At 51.3% G+C, this 22,705-nt stretch overlaps 1 protein-coding gene and 1 long non-coding RNA gene across 2 annotated transcripts; one reads left to right on the top strand and one right to left on the bottom strand.

Moving 5' to 3' along the window:
• Window positions 1-939: 939 nt before the first annotated feature.
• On the top strand, window positions 940-12,411 carry SLC16A4 (solute carrier family 16 member 4; the record flags this gene model as incomplete). Its single annotated transcript, XM_082494460.1, has 7 exons — window positions 940-1,057; window positions 2,251-2,394; window positions 2,887-3,048; window positions 3,609-4,157; window positions 5,555-5,766; window positions 7,158-7,251; window positions 12,013-12,411. 7 exons carry the CDS (start codon window positions 940-942, stop codon window positions 12,165-12,167), a joined length of 1,434 nt encoding a protein of 477 aa, XP_082350586.1. The 3' UTR covers window positions 12,168-12,411.
• Window positions 12,412-12,734: 323 nt separating this feature from the next.
• LOC309680683 lies at window positions 12,735-22,705 on the bottom strand. The gene is made up of 3 exons (XR_014269971.1): window positions 22,649-22,705; window positions 15,605-15,715; window positions 12,735-12,833 (listed from the first exon to the last, which is right to left on the bottom strand). It is a non-coding gene; the product is annotated as an uncharacterized lncRNA (long non-coding RNA).

Here is a 22,705-nt window from a genome sequence, read left to right as displayed (position 1 = left end):
CAGCCCAGGGCCGAAAGGCAGCTTGCAACGCTAAGATGACATCTCCCTACTCATCCACACCACCACTGGGGCATCAAACCCCAAAGCGGTGTCTCGTGCCTTCGCTAAGGGCGAGATCCCACCTTGGGGCAGCGGTGGATCGGAGCCGAGATGGGTCCGCAGGGACCGACCGCAGGAGCGGCAGAGGGTCAGGCAGCACACGCGCACTCGGTTACTCTCTCCCGGGAGGACCGAGCGTCCCAACACCACTTAAAGGCACTAATTTTCCGCGCCGCAGGCTTTTAACGCCACGCGCCACCTTCCCACCAGGGGCGAAGGCAAAGCCACCCTCCAGCGAGGAGAGCTGGGAAGCGCAGGAAAGCTTTCCCCCCCCCCCCAACTTCCAGCCCAGCCAAAGTAACTCGCTGCCAATCATTAACCACCCGCTACCGGGGAGGAGGGAGGGAGTTAAAATTAAGGACACAAACCGTCCTTTGCCCCCGTGGCAGGGCAAGCCTGGGAAACCGCTCTGGCTAACGTCCGTCCCCGCTCTGCTCAACACCTCATCAACTGCTAGCGATGTTTCAGAGCGCCGAGACTCGTTTAGATTATTTTTTTAGTATTAAAAAATAACTTACAGAGAAAAAAAAAAAAAACAAAACAAACCCTCCAAGAGTCAGGCTCTAGTGTAGTTTTGTTCCTTTTCTTCGAAAAAGCCAGTTTGGACAGAAGGTTCTTTGAGAGGTCTGTTAATAAACCACAGCGTGGCCACCACCAGTCCGCCCCGCCGATACTCCCCCAACACACGCTACACCAGTTAACGTCTCCCAGTTTGTTCCTCCCCCACCCACAACAAATTATCCACCCAAAAAAGGCAGAAGGAAAAACTTTTTCCCCTCCTGCCTCCCCCCTTTGGCATCTTACCTCCGTCTGCTTCCCCTTCAGGTCAACGTCCTTGTGATGGGGATGCTCAAGACCTTTGGGATTTTCTTCGTGGCTTTCCAAGAGGAGGTGGGGGGCTCCTCCGAGCAAGTCAGCTGGATCGGCTCCATCATGTCCTCCCTGCGCTTCTTAGGAGGTGAGACGGCATCTGTTGGGGGGGGGGGGGGGGGGGGGGCAGCGCTTCAACCTCAAACCTGTTGGCTTTGCTATAAGGAGCGCTGGGGACGCTCTGCGGATCCGACGTCCGTCCCAGTCTGCTGCAGGTAGGACGGAGCTGACACCCGCGTGTGTCTTCTCAGACGCACGGTCCAAGGATGGGGATCACAGGTGTCGTGACGTCTCGCTGTAGCAGGTTTATTTTAGACATTAAGAGCAAAGCCTCACCCCTAACACCACTATTATTGCCTCCGAGCACGCCAGCTGCTCAAGAACTCGCGGCCGCTGAGCGCGGTGTGCGTTTCGAAGCAGGTTGAGGGCGGTGAGCCCCCGGCGCAGGGTGCCCCGAGAAGCTGTGGTCGCCCCATCCCTGGAGGTGGTCAAGGCCGGGTTGGACGGGGCTGGGAGCAACCTGGGCTGGGGGGAGGTGGCCCTGCCCCGGGCAGGGGGTGGCACTGGGTGGTCTTTGAGGTCCCTTCTAACCCAAACCATTCTGTGATTCTATGAAACGCTTCCAAATTGGATTTCTCGTCCAATTGAAAGTACAGCGCCGTAACGTCGCCTGTGCAAAAGATGAGAGTTGGGGGGGTTCAGCCTGGAGAAGAGAAGGCTCCGGGGAGCCCTCAGAGCCCCTTCCAGTGCCTAAAGCGGCTCCAGGAGAGCTGGGGAGGGACTTTTTACAAGGGCGTGGAGTGATAGGATGAGGGGTGATGGCTTCAAACTGGAAGAGGGGGGATTTAGATGAGGTATGAGGAAGAAATCGTTGCCTGTGAGGGCAGTGAGCCCCCGGTGCAGGGTGCCCCGAGAAGCTGTGGCTGCCCCATCCCTGGAGGTGTTCAAGGCCGGGTTGGACGGGGCTGGGAGTAACCTGGGCTGGGGGGAGGTGTCCCTGCCCCGGGCAGGGGGGTGGGACTCAATGGTCTTTAAGGTCTCTTAACATTCAATAATCTGAAAGTTTGGGCTTTGATTCTTCCCCCTGAGCTCCCAGGGTCTCTTGGCCGCTCTCCTGCATATCAACCCCTCCTGAACCTCGTGTCACCCCCTCCCTCCTAGGGTGGCACACGGGCCGCTCGCAGTGGCACCAGATGTGCTAACCCCAATAAAAGCCCCCAACCCCTGCAAAGCATCAGTTGGCATCTTCAGCCCGAGATCTCTCCCTCCTTTCCCTTCCAGCCCCGCTCGTGGCCGTGGTCTGCAGGAGGCTGGGCGAGCGGCTGACCTCCATCATCGGGGCCGGTTTGGTCGGCGGGGGCTGCCTGCTGAGCACGCAGGCCACCAGCGTCCCCTTCCTCTGCGTCTCCATGGGACTCCTCCTGGGTGAGCAGCCTGCGACTCGCAGTCGGGCAGAGATTTTTCCCGCGTGCGATGAGCGAAAGCGGCTCCTTTCCCGTTATCCCAGGCAGCTCCTTTACGAGCAAAGCCTCCCCAGCTGCTTCCTACGTGGGAAACTCCAAAGCTTCGCGCTCAGGAGCGTAAAATACCGCTTTCAACATGCGAGACCCAACTAACTTTGCTTTTTTTTTTTTTTTCCCCCCCTCCCGGACCCAACACAAATCCCGCTTTTTAAAAATCCCTTACTAAAAGCGCACAGCCTCAAACACCCCGGATACTAAATACCGCGCGTGAAATCTTATTCTCCACCGACTGCAACAGCAAAACTCCCCCATCGTTCAGCCCGTGACCCCCGCAGGGCAGCTCTACCATGGGAACGACGACCTTGGGACGGCGTGACGTTGAATCCCTGAAGCTCACGATCCGAAGCGGTCACTTTTTGGGCGCAGACATCTTATTTCTCTCCTTCTCCCGTAGGTATGGGCTTCGCCTGCCTTTACCAGGCGGCTGCGGTGATGACGGCCAAACGCTGCAGAACACGGTTGGCATTCTCCAACGCCGTCGCCCGCTCCGGGATGGGGCTGACATTTCTAATTGCGCCCTTCACTCAACTTCTCATTGATTTTTACGGCTGGCAAGGTGAGCGCGTCTCCCGTTTATTCAAAGTCGTCAGCATTAAGAGGGCGCTCGAGGATAACCGGGCAGGATAAAAGGATCTTTTTCAAAATTAAAATTGGATGCACCGAGGAACAACTCTGCCTCTTCTAGGATAGTTTGGGGACGTCTCGTTAATGATTAAACACTTAATCAGTCACTAAAGTTAAGTCAGCATCAAAACAGAGCCCTCAGAAACCAAAACCAAAACCGAAAATCCCAACTTTTACTACACTGTTTCAAGGCCATCTTGATGGTCCATCACGTGTAATGGACTTCTAATGAGGGCAAAGAAAACAAACTCCCAAATCTCAGAGGCAGCTCCGGATTTGTTGCGTGCGTCACAGCGAAAGGGACTTCCAACGAGAAAAACGGGAATAAAAGCTCCTGTAAGATACCTCCTGCCTATGGCCGAGCTTTCTCCGTGTTCAATCCAAACTACGCCCTGTTCCAGAAAGATCATTTCCTACTGCTCCTCCTTTCCCAGGCCAAGAAAAGCAAACAAACAAACAAACAAAAAAAAAGCATCTTCTCTCTTCCCTCAGGTACTCTCCTGATTTTTGGAGGCATCACGTTAAACCTCGTGCCTTCCAGCATGCTGCTGCCACCCCTCGGGGCTCGGCCGCCTCAACGCTCCTCTGCTAAAAATCAAGCGCGTCCGTCTCTAATGGCAAAGGAGGATCCAGAAACCCTCGAGGGCTGCTTAGATGAAACCAATCCCAGGGAAATGCAGCTCCGCGGCGCACAGGACCTTCCCACCGCAGATGGGATCGTGACGCCCCACGGCAGAGGTGTCTCCGGTCCGGTAAATACGTCGGCTTTGGATGGGTTTGAGAAACTCCCTGTGGACAACCGCTCGCCAGAAATAGCCACCGAGGCCAAGAGAAGCTACGAATCCCTTCCAGCGACCGAAAAAGAAAATTCACAGCCTCTCCTCGACTTCTCCCCACTGAAGGATCCCGTCTTCGGCATTTTCACGTGGTCTTTTTTGTTCAGCCACTTGGCCTACTTCGTGCCCTTCTTCCACCTGGTAGCCAGAGCCAGGACGCTGGGCGTAAGCAGCATGGATGCCTCTTACCTCATCTCAGTGGCCGGTAAGCAAAAGAATCTTTTAAACCCATTTACAATTACGATACCAAAATAGGAAGGAAAAGCGACACGAATCTTGCCAAGAAATAGTCCCAAATATGTCCTAGAATAAATCTCCGTGGAAAAGGTGCAGCTCACAGCCCTTACCCCCCTCCTGTATATATAGCGTCGCCTTCTGTACAGCTACAAAGTCGCTCTCACATGGTGGGTGGTTCTTCTCAACCCAAACTGGATGATCCCCCACCCTCGCCGCACCGAAAAAACGCGACTTTCCAATTACATCGGTGCTATCTGTCCTCCTAAAGCCTTCCCACCCTGGCCCCTGCTTCGCTCGAACCCACGAGGCGCAGGAATCCAGAGGCACTCGGCATTCAGAGACCTCCAGTTATGACCCAGGAATGTGGGCAGAGAGAGGAAAAAAAATAATTAATCCTGGGGGGGGGGAAAAAAAACCAAACAACAAAACAAACAACCCACATTAACTCAGATCTAGCCATTCTGATTCGGCACGTTCACCTCCAAGGAGAAAAAAAAACCCAAAAGAACCCCCCCAAAAACCCCCAACACGCCCGATTATAAGCAGGGATTAACACTAAAGTAGCGTCAGGTTAAGAAAGCGGCTGCAACCTCAGTCGTCGTAAAATATTTTATTGTACAAAAATAAATTTTCCTTCCACGCTGCTGTAGAATAGTTAGAAATGACACACGCCGCCAAGGAATCGAGGAGAACGCAGCAATTAATCTGACATTTTGAATTAAGAGTAGGAGGGAGACAGCGGTCAGCGAGATATTAGCTGGCAGCGAGCACTCCTCTGATCTTTTAGTTCATAAAAAAGCATCTTGAGCAATGGAAAATTCAAGTATCAAAAGTTTGCCGAGCCTTTAAAAAAAAAAAAAAATAAAAGCCGGTCTTCCGTCCTTCTTTATAAAAATTAAAATCTCATAAGCGTATGTCTTTTCCATACTCTGCTTTTTCTCTATCTTGACAAAAAAAAAAAAAAAAGAGCTGGAGCAGCAATCTTACCTTTCCTACTTGTACTGAAGGGCATCTCGGAGTTTTCTGCCGAGTGCACAGCCCTTAATTGAATTTTTACCGACCGCTTTGGTGCGCCCACAGGCACTTGGCAATAGCAGGCACCAAGGTAAAGAAAAAAATAATAAATAAAAAAAAAAAAACAAAAACAAAACATGAATTTTACAACAGCCTAAAACCACCTTCCTGTAACTTCCCGGCATTTCAGCCCTTTGCGGTCACGTTCTCAGAGCGAGCGGCAGGCGGAATCAGGGGGCGTCTCAGAGCAACGCAGTGCAAAACAGCCAAAGAAAAAAAAAAAAATAATAATAAAAGAAAATAAAAGAAAAAGTCTTCTTCGAGGCTGTGGTGAACTCCTCTTTCCCGCAGGCATCACGGAGATGCTCAGCCAGCTGCTCTCAGGCTGGATCGCCGACCAGAACTGGACCAAAAAGTATCACTACCACGTGGCTTACCTCGTCCTCGGCGGCATCACGAACCTGCTCTGTCCTCTGGCCACCACCTTCCCGTTACTCATGACCTACGCTGTGGCCTTCGCCGTTTGCTGCGGTGGGTTCATGGCTCTGGTCCTCCCCGTGCTGGTGAGTAGGATATTTCATAAAAAAAAAAAAAAAAAAAAAGAAAAAAGAAAAAAAAATGTAGTATGTGGCATTTCCAACAGTATTCCAAAATTTATTCCAAAATTATCCGAAAATTCTTTCAGAAAGCTGAATGATCCTGAGCTGCTGCAGACCTGCATGAGAGAGTTGGGGGGGGTCAGCCTGGAGAAGAGAAGGCTCCGGGGAGACCTCAGAGCCCCTTCCAGTGCCTAAAGGGGCTCCAGGAGAGCTGGGGAGGGACTCTGGATCAGGGAGGGGAGCGGTGGGATGAGGGGAGACAATTTTAAACTGAAAGAGGGGAGATTTAGGTGAGATATTGGGGAGAAATTCTTCCCCGTGAGGGCGGTGAGCCCCCGGCGCAGGGTGCCCCGAGAAGCTGTGGCTGCCCCATCCCTGGGGGTGCTCAAGGCCGGGTTGGACGGGGCTGGGAGCAACCGGGGCTGGTGGGAGGTGGCCCTGCCCAGGGCTGGGGGTGGGACTGGATGGTCTTCAAGATCCCTTCCAACCCAAACCATTCTGTGATTCCATGAGAGTGTTCTCTCCTCCAGTCTCCCCAGTCTGAGCCACTGGAGAACCCCAAACCTTCTCTCCCACCCCCTCACTGGTATCCACAGCCCAGACACAACAGAGGCACTGGGAGTTTACTGCAGATTTTTAACAACCTGTCTCTGCTAATTGCCTTCCACATCCTCCTTTCTAAAGGAGACTGCTCCAGCTCATAGGAAATGAATGGATCCATCCCGGTCCCCATCTCACCATTGCTAAGACAGTGTGCTGCGTATCTTCTCCCAATCCCAGAATTACCTCTAACACGCACAGACCAGTTAACGGCAGGATCCGGGTAGGGAGGCATCGTTATAATTTGGCATTTCTTTCTGGGAAGGAATTCAGAGTTTAACACACCTCCCTCGAAGTCACAGCATCCCAGACTGGTGAGGGCTGGAAGGGCCCTCCGGAGCTCCCCCAGTGCCACCCCCCGCCAGAGCAGGGGCACCTCCAGCAGTGGCACAGGACACCTCCAGGCGGGTTTGGAATGGCTCCAGAGGGGGAGACTCCCCCCCCCTCTCCGGGCAGTCTGTGCCGGTGCTCTGAACAGTCTTTGCAGAGTTACGGGATTGGGGAGATGCCCACGCAGCTGGAGGGCAGAAGAGCATCCCGCATCCTAGCAATTTCCACGCTGGCCTTAAGGAGGCGAGCGGATTCCAGGCTGGATCAGCCCTACAGGTGCAAAGCCCTTTCAAAACTGCAGCTGAAGAGGAAACTCCCCAGGGAAAAAAAAAAAAAAAAAATATATATATATATGTATATATCTCATGTGTTTGCACACTCACATGAGCTCAAACGATAATTACCCATTTTGTTTTTACAAACAGGTGGATCTAGTGGGTGTGCAAAAACTCCACAGCTATTTGGGGTTTGCTGCCTTCTTTGCCGGGATAGCAGCCGTCGGCGGACCTCCTCTAGCAGGTAACTCTGCCCTCGCGTCTACTGTACCCCCACCGCAGAGAGCCAACGCTAAAACACGCCGCTGCTTCGCTCCCCTTACCCATACGCATCCAAGGATGCTTTTTCTGCCCAAGCGGGGCAAACAAAAAAAAAAAACCACCAAAAAAAACCCAAAAAACCCCAAAAAACAACCCAAACACAAATTTATCTGGATGCACAGGCACTGTTTTGCTTGTAAATTTGCAAAACCCAACTAGCAGTTGGGGGAAAAAAAACAAACAGAAAAAAAGCTGCGTGGGAAAAAAGGAAGCTAAACCACCCCCCCCCCCCCCCCCCCACACACACATTTTAACCCTGAGCGTGGCATGAGAGTAACGACCGCGTCGGCGTGGATTCTGGATTTTACCCCCAACGGAACACCGTTAACGCTAAACTTGGAAGAGAGGGACGGGAGGGGAGGCAAGGAGAGGGAGGGAGAGCAAGGACGGGGCTCTGCAGCGGTCCCACCGAGCAGAAGCACTGAAACAGCCTCAGTAATCTCTTGTTTTGAAGAAGATGACGCGGCTCAGCCACAAGAGCTGCTGGACCCAAAGATAAGGAGGATGAAAAGCCTCTCCTCTTCTCCCGCTGCCCGAAAACCAAGGCGGTTTCGAGTATCTGGCAGATTTCAAGCGCTTCGAAGCGAGTCTCTGCTTCCAAGCGAGGGACTTCTCCTCCTCCAAACATCTCAGCCAGGAGAAAAGCTCTTCCTCTCCCTGGTGGCCCTTTAGCCCAACCTCATCGCTGGAAACGGGACCTGAGCTCCTCCTCGGTCCTCCCGAAGCAAACAAACTAGAAAAAGCTGCAAGGTCAAATACGAGGGCGACCCGATGTCCCGTCGGCCCTCACCTGGCAAACTTATCGCGGAGACGGAATGAAACTTGGCAACTTGTTCCCCGTTTATTGCTTCCCGCTCCCCACTATCAGCTGCCCCGCGCCTGCAGAGGCGCTTTGCTGGAAGTTGCCAAGCGCTCGCTAAATACCAGCTCCGGGCTGCAGAAGTTGTTCCGCTGGCACGTGAAAAAAAACCAAAAAAAAAAAACCCCAAAAACCTAAAAAAACCCCTCCAAATTAAAAAAAAAAAATCGTTTTCCCACCTTAATATTACTAGGTTGGTTCAAATTCTGGATACGGATGCAGTTTCCAGCAATTAAAGCGTTTCACTGACAGCGCGTTTTACACTGTCACGGTGATACATCGCATAAGATCTCTCCGGATGATACATGACGGACGTCCACCGGAACGCAATCCCCGTACAACCGCCGCGGTAAATTCCCCGACGCGGGAACGGAGAGTAGGAAAAGGGCGAAGCGATTGGGCTCTCTCTTATCCGCGCATCACACACGCTAAGGGAGCGGTTTACGTTCTCGTCGGCTCCCAATATATTTTCGCTTAATAAGCCTTCGGCTTTCCCAAAGCGCCCAACCGCTCGCCGAGTGAACGCTTCTGGATTTCGTAAAGCGAGAAAGGTTTCCTGCAAAAAAAAAAAAAAAAAAAAAAAAAAAAAAAGCCTTCCAGAGAAATCACTCTTCTTAATACCGGTGGGATAAAGGGCAAATAAAAGCCAAGGAGCGAAACTCTGGCTGATCCACGTCACCGCAGGCGGAGTGAGAGGCCAAGAAATCAGAGTTCAGCACTGAGCCGAGATAAACTCCGCAATTTTCTCTTCCGATACAGCCGGATTAAGCGCGAAAATTGAATACGACCAGAAGATACCGATCAAAGGTCCAAAAGCGTCTGCTCCTTCGGGAAGGCAGAACAAGACTGGGATGCTGTGTGAGCCCCTGGAGTTCAGCGCCTCTGGCCGCTGCTCGCCGCCCTGAACCTTGACTTCGCAATTACGATTTTCTAAAACTCGGGTATTTTTAAGGCAGCGAAACCCAAGGCACAACGAGAACTGCAAAGGTCACAAACGCTTCTATTGCGTACCAGAACAAAGCTTAATCGAAACCCAACGGGAAGGTGACTTACCTGCAAATCTCTTCAACTAAAAAAAACCCTTAAATCCGGAGACCGAAAGCCCGGGGGGGAAAAGTTTGAGGGTTCCTCCACAGCTCCTCATCCGCCAGCGCTGCTGGATGCCTCCGGCGTGCTGGGAAAAAAAAGTTAATCCCGAAAGCAAATCCCAGAAAGAAAGGTTATTTTGGCAAGCCGCGAGCGAGCTAAGGAGAGAAGAGCGTATTTTATTTCCACGCGCGGTACAAATCGGTCACTCAAAGCGTAAAAGGAATAACACAACCCCCGCGATCCAAGATCGCCGAGCAGATTCCGGCAGCCGGCACGCCGCAGCCCCAGCAGATTTGGGGGGCGAAGGGGGAGAGGACGGAGCCATTCGCAAGCTGTGCATTTACATGCTCTCATTTAAATTCTACCTGCGTTTTCCCGCTACGTATTCCTACTCGGGGCATCAGGAAAAAACGAATTTCCTAACGAAGATCGGCAGCGCAATCTAAACAGCCCGCAGCACCAGTGCGTTCCGTTTGGGATTTACCGGCATTGCTTACAAAGCTGCTGCTTTGCTGAAGTTCGCACGCCGCGAGCTTCTAATTCAGCTTTCTGCAGCAGCAATGATTTTTTTTTTTATTTTATTTTATTTTTTTTTTTCCCCCTGGAGGGGGAGTGAGGGCGAAGACGCCGGAGGTGCTTACACAGGCTGGGGCGTCGCGCGGTGGAAGGCGATCGCTGTGCTGCCGGCACGGAGGCAACCGCGGAAAAATTAAAAAAGGATATTTAAAAAAAAAGGATGTTTAAAAAAAAAGGATATTTAAAAAAAAAGGATATTTAAAAAAAAAGGATATTTAAAAAAAAAGGATATTTAAAAAAAAAGGATATTTAAAAAAAAGGATATTTAAAAAAAAAAGATATTTAAAAAAAAGGATATTTAAAAAAAAAAGGATATTTAAAAAAAAAAGGATATTTAAAAAAAAAGGATATTTAAAAAAAAAGGATATTTAAAAAAAAAAAGGATATTTAAAAAAAAAGGATATTTAAAAAAAAAAGGATATTTAAAAAAAAAAGGATATTTAAAAAAAAAAGGATATTTAAAAAAAAAAGGATATTTAAAAAAAAGGATATTTTAAAAAGAAAAAATCATTTAAATAAATCAGAGCTCAAGTGGAGCACTGCGTCCTGTACATCTTACAAATGACTACGTTAGCATCCCCCCTCCCGTCCCCATCCCCCCCCGTCTTTCGGACAGCAAAACCAGATCCCGCCTTCGAGAATAAACCGCTCTGCAAAACCGCACGGGTCACGGGAGAGCCACCCACGTCACCGCCTCCAGCGCCAGGGGGTCCTCCTTTCCCGCCCCAAGCTCCGGCTTTGCCCGCGCTGCGGCTCACACCATATCCCTGAGAAAAAAAAAAAAAACAAACAAAAAACAACAACAACAAAAAAAAAAAAAAAACACAAAAAAAAACCCAAAAAAACCCAACCCAGAGCTGAAACTCCCCCCGAGAAAGGCACGAGCCAACGGCAACCGAAACGGGGGTAGAGCAAAACAGCCCACAGCCCTTCCTCTCTTTTGGAAAAACCCTCCTGCGGCCGTGGAAATCTACGGCACGGAAAACGTCAGCACCGCTGGTTTGTCACAGGTCCCCAAATTTTCCCGGCACCGTTTCCTTCCCTACTCAGCGCCGCAGCACTGGCGGGTAACGGCGGCGGCAACGCTCCCGCGCGGCCGAGACCGGCGTCTCCGGGGACCGTATCGATCCCCTTTCCTGACCAGGGCTGGTGTTAAGAACCCCAAATTTGGGACAGATCTGCCGTTGGCGTAAACCACGCACTTCCAGGGATGCGACGGGAGGAATTGCGTTTTACGCCAGCGGCGGATCCGGCTCAGCTGCTGTCCCACCTCGCACACCCGACCATCCCGCGCCGGGTTTGGGGGTATATTAAGGTTTTTATTAAAGTGCAGCAGCAACTCCCATCGCTTTATATATTTTTAGATTCAAGAAGAGGAATTACCCACCTTTAAAACAATCATCTAGACACGAGATAATAGGCTGTAACTAAGCAAAACGCTTCGAGGTCATTTTAAAAGGCGACCTGCCCCCTCGCAGATTCCCGAGCCTCGACGGAATCGAGTTTTTCCGTTTAAAGTGCTCACAAAGCTACTTTTAAGCAAGTTCACTTCAAGCTCCTGCCCTGGGATCTCTCATATTAGACAGCTCGTGTGAAATCGGGTCTGTTCCCAAGGAGGCAGAGGCTGGAGAATGCGGAGTTTGCAGCCCAGATGTTGCCAACACCAACACGTGCGAGTCAACGGCCCAATGGGATCTTCCATCCGCTGCGGCGGCCGCTTTTGGCCCTTTAATTTAAACGGGAATATTTAAAAAAAAAAAAAAAAAAAAAAAATAAAGGCAGGGATTAAACTCAACCAAATTAAGCGCCACGTCCACTACAAGGAGCAGAAATTAGCTCTGGGAAGAAGGACCTACAGGTTTGCCTGTTACACCAACGATAGCCCCAACTGTCCCCGCGCCGGCTGACAGCAGCGGGAGCGTGAAGAGTTCAGATAATTTAAAGAAAATATCGGAGGAATTCTTAAACGAGAACACACATCCTTTGCTTGCCGCCCACCTCCCAGAACGTTTGGGTTTTTTTTTTGTTTTTTTTTTGTTTTTTTTTTGTGTTGTAGGGTTTGTTTTTGTTTGTTTTTTTTTTGGTTTTTTTGTTTTTTTTTTTTTTTTTTTTTAAGCGAGAAAAATCCAACGGCTTTAATACCAATCCTTTCTCCCGCAGGGTGGCTGTATGACTACACCCAGACGTATGTCTGCTCTTTCCTCTTCGCTGGAGCCTGTGCTCTCATCTCACCTATTTCTTTCTTCTTGGAGCCTTCGGCCCAGAAATGGAAGCTAAAAAAAGCCAACCTGAACATCGACCCCACGGTTGGGTGAAGCCGTTCCTGCGGCGGCAGTTTAAAAAGCTGATTTTTGATTGCGTCCACCATCGGGGAAAACGATCGCTGGCACGGCCCTTCCGTACCGGGAAATATAAACAGCAGCAAAAAAGAAAACGGGAATTTTTAGCTGACAGATTCCCACTTTGTATATCCAGATATTTCTCCTGCAAGTGCGATTAAACCCACCTCACAAATACGTAGTGTAAAGCGTTATTTGATGGGGAAAAAAAAAAACCAAACCCAAGCCCGCGGCCCCAGTGGGCTTCATTTTGACTTCGCTCCCGAGATGTGTTTTTCTGTATCTCAGATTTATCCCCCCCCCACTCCGCGTTCAGCCCGACAGCCCGTACCGCAGCCGCCCCTCAGCTCTCCCAGCGCCGCGCCGGAGCGACGCTGACTCACCTCTTGCGACGAAGCCGCCAAAGACCTCCCAAGCGCCAAAGCACAGCAGGAGGGTTTGGGCTTATTGTATTTAGCCACAAATAATTAGCCCCGGGGAGGGATGCGAGGACGGAGGTGGTACAGAGAGAAAGGATTAAAACTTCCAGGAGGATGCGGAGAACGGCCGTTCCACAAAAATCTCTCTTTCATGGAGAAGGATGCTGCACCGCGGCCGCTCGTTCTCCCGGGCCCGGTGTTACCTGCCCACAGCGCAGAGGACCTGTAAACGAAACCAATTCTAATTAAAGCCAGTACCAAATAAAGCACATGTAAAGACCGTTCCCATCCCAGAATCCCAGATTGGTGAGGGCTGGAATGGCCCTCTGGAGCCCCCCCGGTCCCACCCCCCGCCAGAGCAGGGGCACCTCCAGCAGTGGCACAGGACACCTCCAGGCGGGTTTGGAATGGCTCCAGAGGGGGAGACTCCCCCCCTCTCTGGGCAGCTGTGCCAGTGCTCTGCCGCCCACACAGGAGAGAAGTTCCTCCTCAGGGTGAGATGGAACTGCCCATGGTCACGTTTGTGCCCGTTCCCTCCTGTCCTGTCACTGGGCACCACTGAACACAGACCGTTCCCACCCCCGGCACCCGCCCTCGAAGGACTGATAAGCGTTGATAAGATCCCCCCTCAGTCTTCTCTTCTCCAGACTGAACAGCCCCACGGCCCTCAGCCTCTCCTCGTAAGAAAGACGCTCCGGTCCCCTCATCATCTCCACAGCCCTTTGCTGGACCTTCTCCAGCAGTTCCCTCTCCTTCCTGACCCGGGGAGCCCCGAACTGGACACAGCGCTCCAGATGTGGCCTCCCCGGGGCAGAGCAGAGGGGGGGATGACCTCCCTCCACCTGCTGGCCACACTCTGCTTGATGCCCCCCATCCCTCAGACTCCCCTTCTCCTCACCCTCCCCTGGGGCTCAGGGGACCCCCGCCGGCAGGTTCCAGGGCCGGGCAGCGACGCTGAGCCTATACCCAACCAGCACCCTACAGATCTCATTCGGATGGGCAAGATGCCAACACAGCCGCTTTGATTTTCTTTCCAGTAGTGAGGTCGCAATTTTTTAATGCCTTACCACCAGATATTTGAATTTATGACACGGATCTGGGATATCATAGGGGTTTTACAACCATCCCAGCTACTGACATTATCCTTCCCCGCTCTTTTTTTTTTTTTTTTTTTTTAATATTAAAGCAACAAGAGAGTTGTTTCCCCCATAGAAACACTCCTTTAATCTGTCAAATGGGTTATTTCTAGCACGAAATTAAGCGGTCTCTATTAATAAAAAGCTACAGAATGTTACAGTGGTGTTAAGGAGGTAAAACGTCGCCACAGGCAAGAGTTCCCTCGCGGATAATGGGCCAAATTCAGCAGTTCCACAACTACATGACGCCAAAGGAACTGGGCGTGCTTAAACAAGGGAAATATTTAGCCTTGAATTTGCAGAAGACGGGCGATACCAGTGCTAGAAAGTGGTCGATTTTTCGTACGCTGATTCACAGCTTCTCTTAACTCCTGCAGGAACCCGCAGGCAGCAAGAGCTTCAGAAATTGTCTTTTTTACACCTTAACCACCGCAAACACAGTCTGTGATTCAGCTGGACCGGTTAATACCCGTATCCATGAGAAGACCTCCAGTGGGTCACCTTCTGAGCAACTGGGGTTTAAGGAAAAAACTCTTTAAGAAGCATTTAAGGCACCGGGAGCGCGCAAGGGAGGAGCGGGCTCCGTGCTATTTGGCCCAAGCCGGTCCCACGCTCACCTTTCACCGACACCTCCTGCAGCCGGGCTGAAGCCTTCACTTGCAAATTTGAGTTTTCACCTCTTGGAACATTACAGTTCATCACTCTCTTACTGAACAAATCATAGAATCACAGAATGGTTTGGGTGGGAAGGGACCTTGAAGACCATCCAGTGCTCCCCCCAGCCCAGGTTGCTCCCAGCCCCGTCCAACCCGGCCTTGACCACCTCCAGGGATGGGGCAGCCACAGCTTCTCGGGGCACCCTGCACCAGGGGCTCACCGCCCTCACGGGCAACAATTTCTTCCCAATATCTCATCTCAATCTCCCCTCTTCCAGTTTAAAACCGTCCCCCCTTGTCCCATGGCTCCCCTCCCTGATCCAGAGTCCCTCCCCAGCTCTCCTGGAGCCCTTTTAGGCACTGGAAGGGGCTCTGAGGTCTCCCCAGAGCCTTCTCTTCTCCAGGCTGAACCCCCCCAACTCTCCCAGTCTGTCCTCCCAGCAGAGGGGCTCCAGCCTCTACCAGCAGCACTGGTTTCCTGCTGTAACAGGAACTATTAGGAACACTCGCCTTTAGCTTTTCCAATCCAAAAAGCTTCACAAGATCCTCTTGTTCTGCATCTCTCTAACACGTATTTGAGCTCCGTAGTGCTTTTCACTATTAACAGTGGGAGACCCAACAACCAAAGCAACGCGGGGAGGAAGAAGAGCCAACACACCACCTCCTCACCGTGCTGCTCTCGCCGGACATGATTTCAGCCCCCATCCCCACACTCCAACCTCTCCCTCTTCCCATAAATACAGCCGCTCTGCTCAACACCGCCCTCCTTTCAACACAAGCCCGGCTACGTTTTCACCTCTTTTGCCACCAAGAAATGACTTACAGTGGGATGCGGTGTCCACACCTCCCATCCCATCTGCTCCAACAAACGGGCTCCCTTTAAAAGCTCCAGGTTTTTAAGGAGGAGAGTCCTCCCCTGTCCTCTCCAGAGCAACAAATGCCACCAATTCCTCACCTTTATTTAAAAAAACGGGTCTCCCAAGCGCTCGGACCCTCTCTTTCCTCCTGCAAAGGAGGAAACAGCTCAGGAGCTTCAATTTCCCACAGCTGGGGCACCACCAGCCTTTATTTGCCCCCAAAATAATTCCGCAGGGGCCAAGTGCCTCTCTCTGTCCCTGATCGCCTCTCATCTATCCAAAGAGGTTGAGAAAAAACAGTTCCCGTGATAAGAAACTCCTCCCAGCTGCCCTGCAGGGTCCTACCATCAGGCTGGGAGGTGGGAGAAGTGTCTTCAAGGCTCCGTCCCTGCACCCGAGCAGGCTCCGGAGAACCTCCGGCCGAGCAGATCCGCTTCTCTCCTCTCACGCCGTTTGCTGGGAAGGGAAGCACAGAGCGGATGGTTTAGTTCTCATCGCAGCTCTGCGAATTTAAAGCCGTTGATTTACTTGCAAAACACAGGCAACGCATGCACTAGAGAAACAAACAGCAACGACCAGGGGAACATCCGCCCGGAGGAAGATTTTTCCAGCCCATTGAAGTCCTCGTGCAAATAACTGCGGTAAAGGCAGTTTCGCATAGCGAAGAGCATCACGTGCTGTTTGGATAAACGCAAAAGCAGGGTTTGCTGGGACCCAAACGAGTTTAAAAGCTGTAATCTCTTCGGTTGACTAGCAAATCTCCTTACTCAACGGCGGAGTACAGGGTAGAGAAAATGAGCAGCAACGGCTTAACGTGATCTTCGGCGCGAAAAACGCTCTGCTGAAACGCGGTCCTTCCCCCCAGCCCTCCCTCCCGGTCCCGGGAAAGCGGCAGCCCAGCAGCAGAGGACTGGATTGCCTCCTGCTTTCCAACCTGCGGGCGCCTCTCGAGCACCAACTCTGCACTTTGTACTGGAAAGAAATTGCTAACCACCTCCTACAGGTCTTTCCAAGAAAATAATTTAGCTTGCAATAAATAATAATAAAAAAAAAAAAGACCTCGGAAAACTAAGGACAACCTCAGCACGCTGTCTGGAGCCACTCGCTGTAACATTTTCCTGCCCCAAGCTCATAGAATCATCATGGAATGGTTTGGGTTGGAAAGAACCTTGAAGACCACCCAGTGCCACCCCCTGCCCCGGGCAGGGACACCTCCCCCCAGCCCAGGTTGCTCCCAGCCCTGTCCAACCCGGCCTTGACCACCTCCAGGGATGGGGCAGCCACAGCTTCTCGGGGCACCCTGCGCCAGGGGCTCACCGCCCTCACAGGAAAGAACTTCTTCCCAATATCTCATCTAAATCTCCCCTCTTCCAGTTCAAAGCCATTCCCCCTCGTCCTATCACTCCACGCCCTTGTAAAAAGTCCCTCTCCAGCTCTCCTGGAGCCCCTTTAGGGACTGGAAGGACCTTTTAATGAAAGTTCCTTGGTCTGAAAATGTTCCAAAAATTCCCACCAGGAAGATGGCACAGAGAGACCGAACGCTAAAGATCTCTCCAAAAGCGAGGTGCAGGCTACCAGAGCTCGCTGGCCGAGCGTGGCAGTGACAAAAGGCTTTGACAAGAAGGGACCAGCCTCCGATTTTCACCTTATCCCAAGAGAAACCCGTTGCAACATCCCAAATACCTTCAGAAAAAAAAAAAAAACACAACAAAAAAACAAAAAAAAAACCCAAAAAGAACAACACTTCATTTAGATAAAAAGTTTTCTAAGTACCGATGGACTGTTATCCTGAATCCTGATTAATTTTAGCCCCGCAAGATTAAGAAAGGGAGAAGAAAACTTCTCCGACAAGACGCAGCAGCACGCGCTGCTGTGCTTAAGGATGAGTTATTCCCGGGTTTGCTTCATCCGAACAACTTGGCTGCAAAGCTACTGTAATTCCTGGGAGTTATGGGGGGGGGGGGAGGGGGGAAATGCCTTTCTGTCATTATCCAGTGATTTATTCCCAGGTATAATCCTGCCAGGCAGCTCCGGGAGCTCGGAGCCCCAGGCAAAAAGGGAACGAGGAGTCACAGGAGAGCACTGGGACTTCACTCCCGTCTCAGCCCGTCGGGACCCGCTGCCGGCGCCCGGGACAGGTATTCCGGCAGGAATGATTTACGGGGTGGGCACCTGCCCCATCGTAATCCCCACTTCCACGGATTTTTACATAAAGCAGGATAAAAAGCTGCTAAGACTCAGCTCAGGTCTATCAAAGCTACGGAAGTCGCCGCAATTGGAGATCGCACCCGGAATAAGTGCTTAACTCAGGGGGAAATTATTTTATGTTATTCTTTCCTACAGCCACCGTACGCCTCCGAGAGCCCTCTGGCTGTCATTAAAAGTCAGGGTAGGGATTTTAAAACATGGATTTAGCCGTTGCTCAGCACACAACCCAACCTCTCTCCCCAATAAAAAAAAAAAATTAAAAAAAAAAATATATAATTTATTAAAAACCAAGGCTGGGACGGTCCCACCGCTCCTCTCGGATGCCATCGGCTGATAAAGCCAGGCACTACATCCAGAGAAATCTCATCCCGGTATTTATCGCGTAATAAGCGGCGATCTTTATATCGCGATAAATTCCCCCCTCCGGAGGGCCGGGCTGGAATCGTTTCAGCCGTTTCTCCGCCACGCGGGAGCTCGGGGGGAAACCCGGAGAGCCGAGCAGGAATCCCGCAGCCGCTCGGAGCTCTGACACCAGCGCGAGGGACGAGACGTTTTGGGTTGAACCCATCACTTGGGATCTCACGTCGTCCCTTTCTCGGCACCTGGGTGGCTTTACGCATAAAACCACGGCAAGAGTCTCGCCTACGGCGACACTGCGAGAAACGCCAGCTTTGCGGGACACTCATTAACCACAGGGGGAGGAAAAATAAAAAAATAAAAAAAAAAATAAAATCCACTTAATTCCGATTTTAAAGGAGAATGAGCTTTTTCACGGCTCGCAGGTCTGGTTTTTGGGTGGCGATGCACAACACACCCTAAAAGAGGTCAACGCTCCGGCGGTTTTTTCGTTTTTCCCTTAAGCCGCAGGAAGAAAAAGCAAAAAGAAATTTAAAATAGGTGGTAAGGCAATGACAAGACGGCCTTCCAGCAACAGGAAACACGGCTGTTCTTCCTTCGCCGGCTTGTTTGGCAGATACGGTGTGCGGTTTCGGCTGTTTACTCGCCCTTACACACGCTGATAACAGAAACAATCGGCTTTTTTTTTTTTTTTTTCCACCCCTCTTTTTTTTTTTTTTGTTTCTGGCCTTGTTTCCCTTCCCGCCTGGAGCACATCCCGCAGCCGGGTGTCTGGGATCAGCTGTGTTTGCAATGCAGAGCTTTATTAAGCCGAAATTCGGCAAAAGCCAAATTAAAAAAGTTTCACATCCAGCGAGATGAAAGCCTCCACGGGAGGTGGGGAGTTGGTTTTTTTTTTGGTTTTTTTTTTTGTTTGTTTGTTTGTTTGTTTGGGTTTTTTTTTCTTAAAAAAAAAATAAAAATTAAAGGTAGCATAACGACTTTCTTTGAAGCCAATAGGAATTTATCAGCTCCCCTAATGAAGAAAAATAATAAATTAAAGCAGCTGTTTGAAAAACCAGAAGTTTGAGCTTTCGCTAAGAGATCCTCACGGAAAAGCTTTCGAGCCTGCGGTAACCACAAAGGAATCGGGAGCTCTCGCTCGCGGCCACGGACAATTTCAGAAGTAATTCATGGGTCAAAGTCTCCCTTTTCAAAGCGATCCAGACTTTGCCTCTTAAGTCACCCGTGAGCTTTGCAAAACTTTCCCCTACCGATATTTCTCACGTGGGCAACACCGGGCAGGGATTGCCCTCCGGCTCGGGAGAGGCAAAGGGTGTCTTTACAACCCCAGTGACTAATAGAAAGCAAATAAATTGATTTCCAACCCCTCGAGCCCTCGGTCGAGCAGGGGGAGGGGGACAGAGCCGAGCTGGTGGAGCTACGGGCGGCGGAAGGGACGGGGTGTCCAGGATGGGGCTCTCCCGGCCTCGACCTGTTGCTGGGACAGAAGTCTGCGTGCAATGAGGGAAAGAGTGACGGCATCTGCTACAGGATCTCCAACGGCCGGGAACGCCTCTGTGCCGACACAGAATTGTAGAATCACAGAATGGTTTGGGTTGGAAGGGAACTTGAAGACCACCCAGTGCCACCCCCTGCCCGGGGCAGGGACACCTCCCACCAGCCCAGGTTGCTCCAAGCCCCGTCCAACCCGGCCTTGACCACCTCCAGGGATGGGGCAGCCACAGCTTCTCGGGGCACCCTGCGCCGGGGGCTCACCGCCCTCACGGGCAACAATTTCTTCCCAATATCTCATCTCAATCTCCCCTCTTCCAGTGTCAAACCGTTCCCCCTCGTCCCATGGCTCCCCTCCCTGATCCAGAGTCCCTCCCCAGCTCTCCTGGAGCCCCTTTAGGCACTGGAAGGAGCTCTGAGGTCTCCCCGGAGCCTTCTCTTCTCCAGGCTGACCCCCCCCAACTCTCCCAGCCTGTCCTCCCAGCAGAGGGGCTCCAGCCCTCTGACCACCTTCAGGGCCTCCTCTGGACTCGCTCCAAAATGCCTTAGTGCAAGAGAAGAAACCTGGGCCGGCAGATGTGAAACAGGAAGTCTTGTACTCATCCACCCAAGAGGAGCAGCACAAGAAACAACAATGTCCCCTTCCTTCCTCACCGTGCCCCCCCCACCCCCCGCAAGCCGCCACCACCACCACCTCGGGTGGTCCACGAGTTCATCTTGACCCAACCTCTGCCCAGGCTGGCCACGGCACAGGGTTCAGGGCCAAAGCACCCGAGGCTGCCTACACAGCAGGCAACCACCAAAAGCAATCCCTTGGCCAACTGGGCTGCAACCACCACCATGGTCCAAAGGCCAACTCCTCTCCACCAGCAGCCAGAGCTTAACAACAACCCTCGTGAGACCTCGTTGGCTTCCCTCAACGAGAAATCCTTCTGCACCCTACACGTGTCCTCAGGCATACCTAAAACACGTAATTTTACAGGCTTGAAAGGCAGCACTTGGACATGAAAGGAGATCCGGCCTGAAGGATCTAAGTGCTCATTTGCCTCAAATGGCAGAAATTAGAGGGAAAAGTGCCACTTCGGGGCAGGACACTGGATTAAGTCATACACGTTGCTAAAAGTCAGCCTGACCTATCACTGGATCTGGGGACAGGAAATACTGAAGATAGCTAAAAATCTACAGACCGATCTTTGGATCCGATTGCAGAACTAGGTATGAAGGTCAAGGCAGGGAGATAAGGAGATGAAATATCCGTTGCCCACAATTAACCTACGGCTCATCCACTCATCCGTGGAAGCCGACCATGCGAACACAACAACCCATCCCGATCCCGAGACAACACACAGGAGCTCCAACCCGAAAGCACGGCCACAGGAGCTGGGCTGGGAGGTGGCAACTCATTAACCCACGGCAACATCATCGTGTTTGACAGCATCCATACCTCTATTCTTCAACCACGTTTAATTAATACATCCCTGGAGTGGGAGACAAAGGATTGACGAAACAGTAGACCTTTGTGCCACCACGTACAAGTTCTCGGCTCCTGCTAGAGGCACCTCAACTCCACCAGCACGTGAAGAAGCAGGATGAACACCGGCAGGCTCTTGTTAATCGGCCCCGAGGAACCCGTCCCACCGCCTGCAGCTGACCCAGTCCTTCAGCAGCTTACTCGGCCTTAAGAGTTGACTTCACCCAGTTCTCAAGCCAGCTATAATTAAACTCAGACACACAGCCCCTAGACAACAACCCAAGGAGACACGACAGGAATCACAAAGCCATCGGCCCAAGATACTTTCCGCTCCTCTCCCCGGCCCTTCTGCAGACGCCTTCCCCGACCGGCTCGCACCAAAAACCGGGACACATGGTGAGAGCGTATCCTCAAAGAGCATTTGCCATTTTATAGTAAACTAGCAGCACGAGGCGAACATAAGCTCGTCATTAGCGAAGAGCAGAATCCGGGCCATCTGATGTTTTAAACTTACTTATTAATTCAGCCGCGGCTGGGAAAAGCACAATTCCAAAAAAAAAAAAAAAAAAAAAGTGTGAATTCAAATAACCAGTTCTCTGTCTAATCCACTCGCAGCGCTTTTTGCTGCAGCGCAGTTAATTAAACGGTTCTCTTTATAAATCCACTTTCCCCAGAAGTCACATTAGCCAAATTAATATGATGCATATAGAGCACTTAAGCCTTCGAAGAGACTAGTTTTAACAAAAGCCTCTTTACCTGGCAGCCGAAGCGTCCCCCTAACCCATTCAGAAGGCAGAGGGGGGGACTCAGCACCCGAAAACCAACTCGCTACGGCAAAGCGACCATCGGAGAATCATCCCACACCGCGTCCCACGATACCTCCAAGTTTCTGGAATACGTAACGTAAAGGAGACGGGGAACAATCTCCCGGTTAAATACGCAGTGAAATCTGAGTCAGAGCTCTTCAGGAACAGCCGCCGCCGGCCCCGTGTGCCAGGAGACAACAAGTCAAAGCATACCCAACAAGCGGGAGAGCACCCGAGCCCCGAAATGCTCGCCCGGTTGCCCGAGCGGCTCGCCAGCTTGTCAAAACCCCCTCCGTTATTGGGGTGACGTTAACGGAGCGCTCTGCTCCTGCTGGCACCGACCACCCAGCCGAGGTGGAGAGGTTGGAAGGCGCCTCCCGTTATCACCACCAGCCTCAACCCTTCTGTACAACACTTGAGATGACACCGGATTCAGAGGTCACAGCTCGACAGCGCACGAAATACATTGCCCAAAAAAAAAAAAAAAAAAAAAAAAAAGAGGAATTTTAACTACAAACACCAACTTCTGGAAAGAAAAGGCATCTCAGGAGTCCCCCCTCCCCGCTCCACCCGCAATATCTACAGTTGCTCCCATTTACAATAAACAGCTTCATTCAAACGCTTACACCAGCATCCCATAAACACATCGACAGCTTTGCGGAATCACGGGCTTGGCTTTCCATATCAACAATTACAAATCATACATAGCATTCTGGGTTAAAGCAGCGTTAATTCAAGCAGTTCACGAAGGCAAAACAACAACTCTCGCCCGCCGAGCCGAAAACCTTCAGTTTTAGCGGCGCGGCACCCGGGCCGGCAGAGAAACCCCCTGTTCATTAACAGGAATCCCCAAAGCAATCACAGAAGCTACAACGAAGGCTTCGTTCCTTCGCTCCCATCCCCAGAATGGAGCGGCAAACACGTTAGTAAAAGTTAGTAGGTTGGAGAATCAAAGGTTAAAAACCAAAACAAACAACAAAAAAAAAAAAAGGCGAACAACAAAACCACCTTCTTTTACATTATAATTCAGTTGAACCTCATAAACCCCCTTACCTGTCTGAGGGATTTACACAGCTCTCTGCCCCGGGAACAGACACTTTGCAGAGCTCA

The sequence above is a fragment of the Vanellus vanellus genome (genome assembly GCF_965231255.1).
Source record: "Vanellus vanellus genome assembly, chromosome: 23".
Taxonomy (NCBI): Eukaryota; Metazoa; Chordata; class Aves; order Charadriiformes; family Charadriidae; genus Vanellus; species Vanellus vanellus.
This window is presented reverse-complemented; position numbering and strand designations above follow the sequence as displayed.